Source organism: Cyclospora cayetanensis, unplaced genomic scaffold (genome assembly GCF_002999335.1).
Source record: "Cyclospora cayetanensis isolate NF1_C8 unplaced genomic scaffold, CcayRef3 CcayRef3_contig_730, whole genome shotgun sequence".
In the NCBI taxonomy this organism is placed as follows: domain Eukaryota; phylum Apicomplexa; class Conoidasida; order Eucoccidiorida; family Eimeriidae; genus Cyclospora; species Cyclospora cayetanensis.
Window position 1 is genome coordinate 1 of NW_020312735.1, and position 1,058 is coordinate 1,058.

A 1,058-nucleotide genomic window follows, 5' to 3' on the forward strand; every position below is an offset into this window, starting at 1 on the left:
TCGAAACGATGGCTAGCTGGCTCAAAGAAGAGGGCCCACAGAAAGGCAATGCTCAGGGATACGCCGAGCATCACAGTGTACACGGCGTCAAGCACCTCAAAGGAAGAACTGCCCCAAGCAGCAAGTGCGGAGATCTCTGCAACGCAGAAAGCCGAACGCGACTAACAGCTTCAAAATCACTCTACCCCTGATACCTGCCTGGTTGAAAGGCAACGCTTTTAGTATGTATAAAAAGCAGGAGGGAAAGAAGGGAAAAGCAGTACCAGCAATCGCGGTGAGCTTGAAACAAATGGCTCCCAACCATCCCCAGGCCTCGCCAGCGCCCTCAGAGTGATACACTTCTAGAAAGAAGATCGACCTGAAAGCAAAACCAAGCAGAAAGTGCACAAGCATGTGCCATCACCAAAACTAACCGCATATGCACTGCACCAGCGAGATGCTTTAATGCCGCAACCTCCCTAAGCCATACCCAGCATAGAAGAATAACGCGAAGGCATCGCAGACGCGGGAGGTGAAAAAGATTAACCAAGAGGAACCGCTTCCAAAGTTTTTGCTCATCCAGGGGTCATCAAAGTAGTAATTTGCGGAGTAGAAAACAAGAAGAGCCAATGTCGAAGCGAATACTCCAAAGGACGAGGCTTGCTGCAGGAACTTCGTGCCGGCGCGGTACCCTCGTGACTGTTTAATGCTGCAAACACACCTCCCATTCGCTCGACAATGTCACCTTACTGCGAGGAGCAATTAGGCAAGGAGCGGCACCAGTTGTATTCAAACGGGCTAAGCAGATTAGGAGGCTGTTTACTGCATATGACCACAGGCAAGCCAACCTGCTATCGTCATCCGTGAGGGACTGGAACGCCATTGTGGTGAGATTTCCGAGGATGAAGAGGACACATGCTATCTGTGCGCCCCATATAGGACACTTGCCTGAATGCAAAAGCGGAATGAATGCATGTATTCGTTTGCAGTGGTCGTAATTTGTGGAATTGCTTGGCATCTGTGGGGTTTTTTATATGGACGTCGTGCGAATGGCCCACTGGGTGCAGTTTGGGTTACTA

At 50.3% G+C, this 1,058-nt stretch overlaps 1 protein-coding gene across 1 annotated transcript; it reads right to left on the bottom strand.

Moving 5' to 3' along the window:
* Nucleotides 1-7: 7 nt before the first annotated feature.
* Nucleotides 8-927, bottom strand: LOC113146892 (the record flags this gene model as incomplete). The annotated part of the gene is made up of 4 exons (XM_026335589.1): nucleotides 8-136; nucleotides 264-358; nucleotides 470-688; nucleotides 828-927. Coding segments are annotated over 4 exons (543 nt in total), but the record flags the coding sequence as incomplete, so codon positions are not given.
* Between the last annotated feature and the right edge of the window lie 131 nt (nucleotides 928-1,058).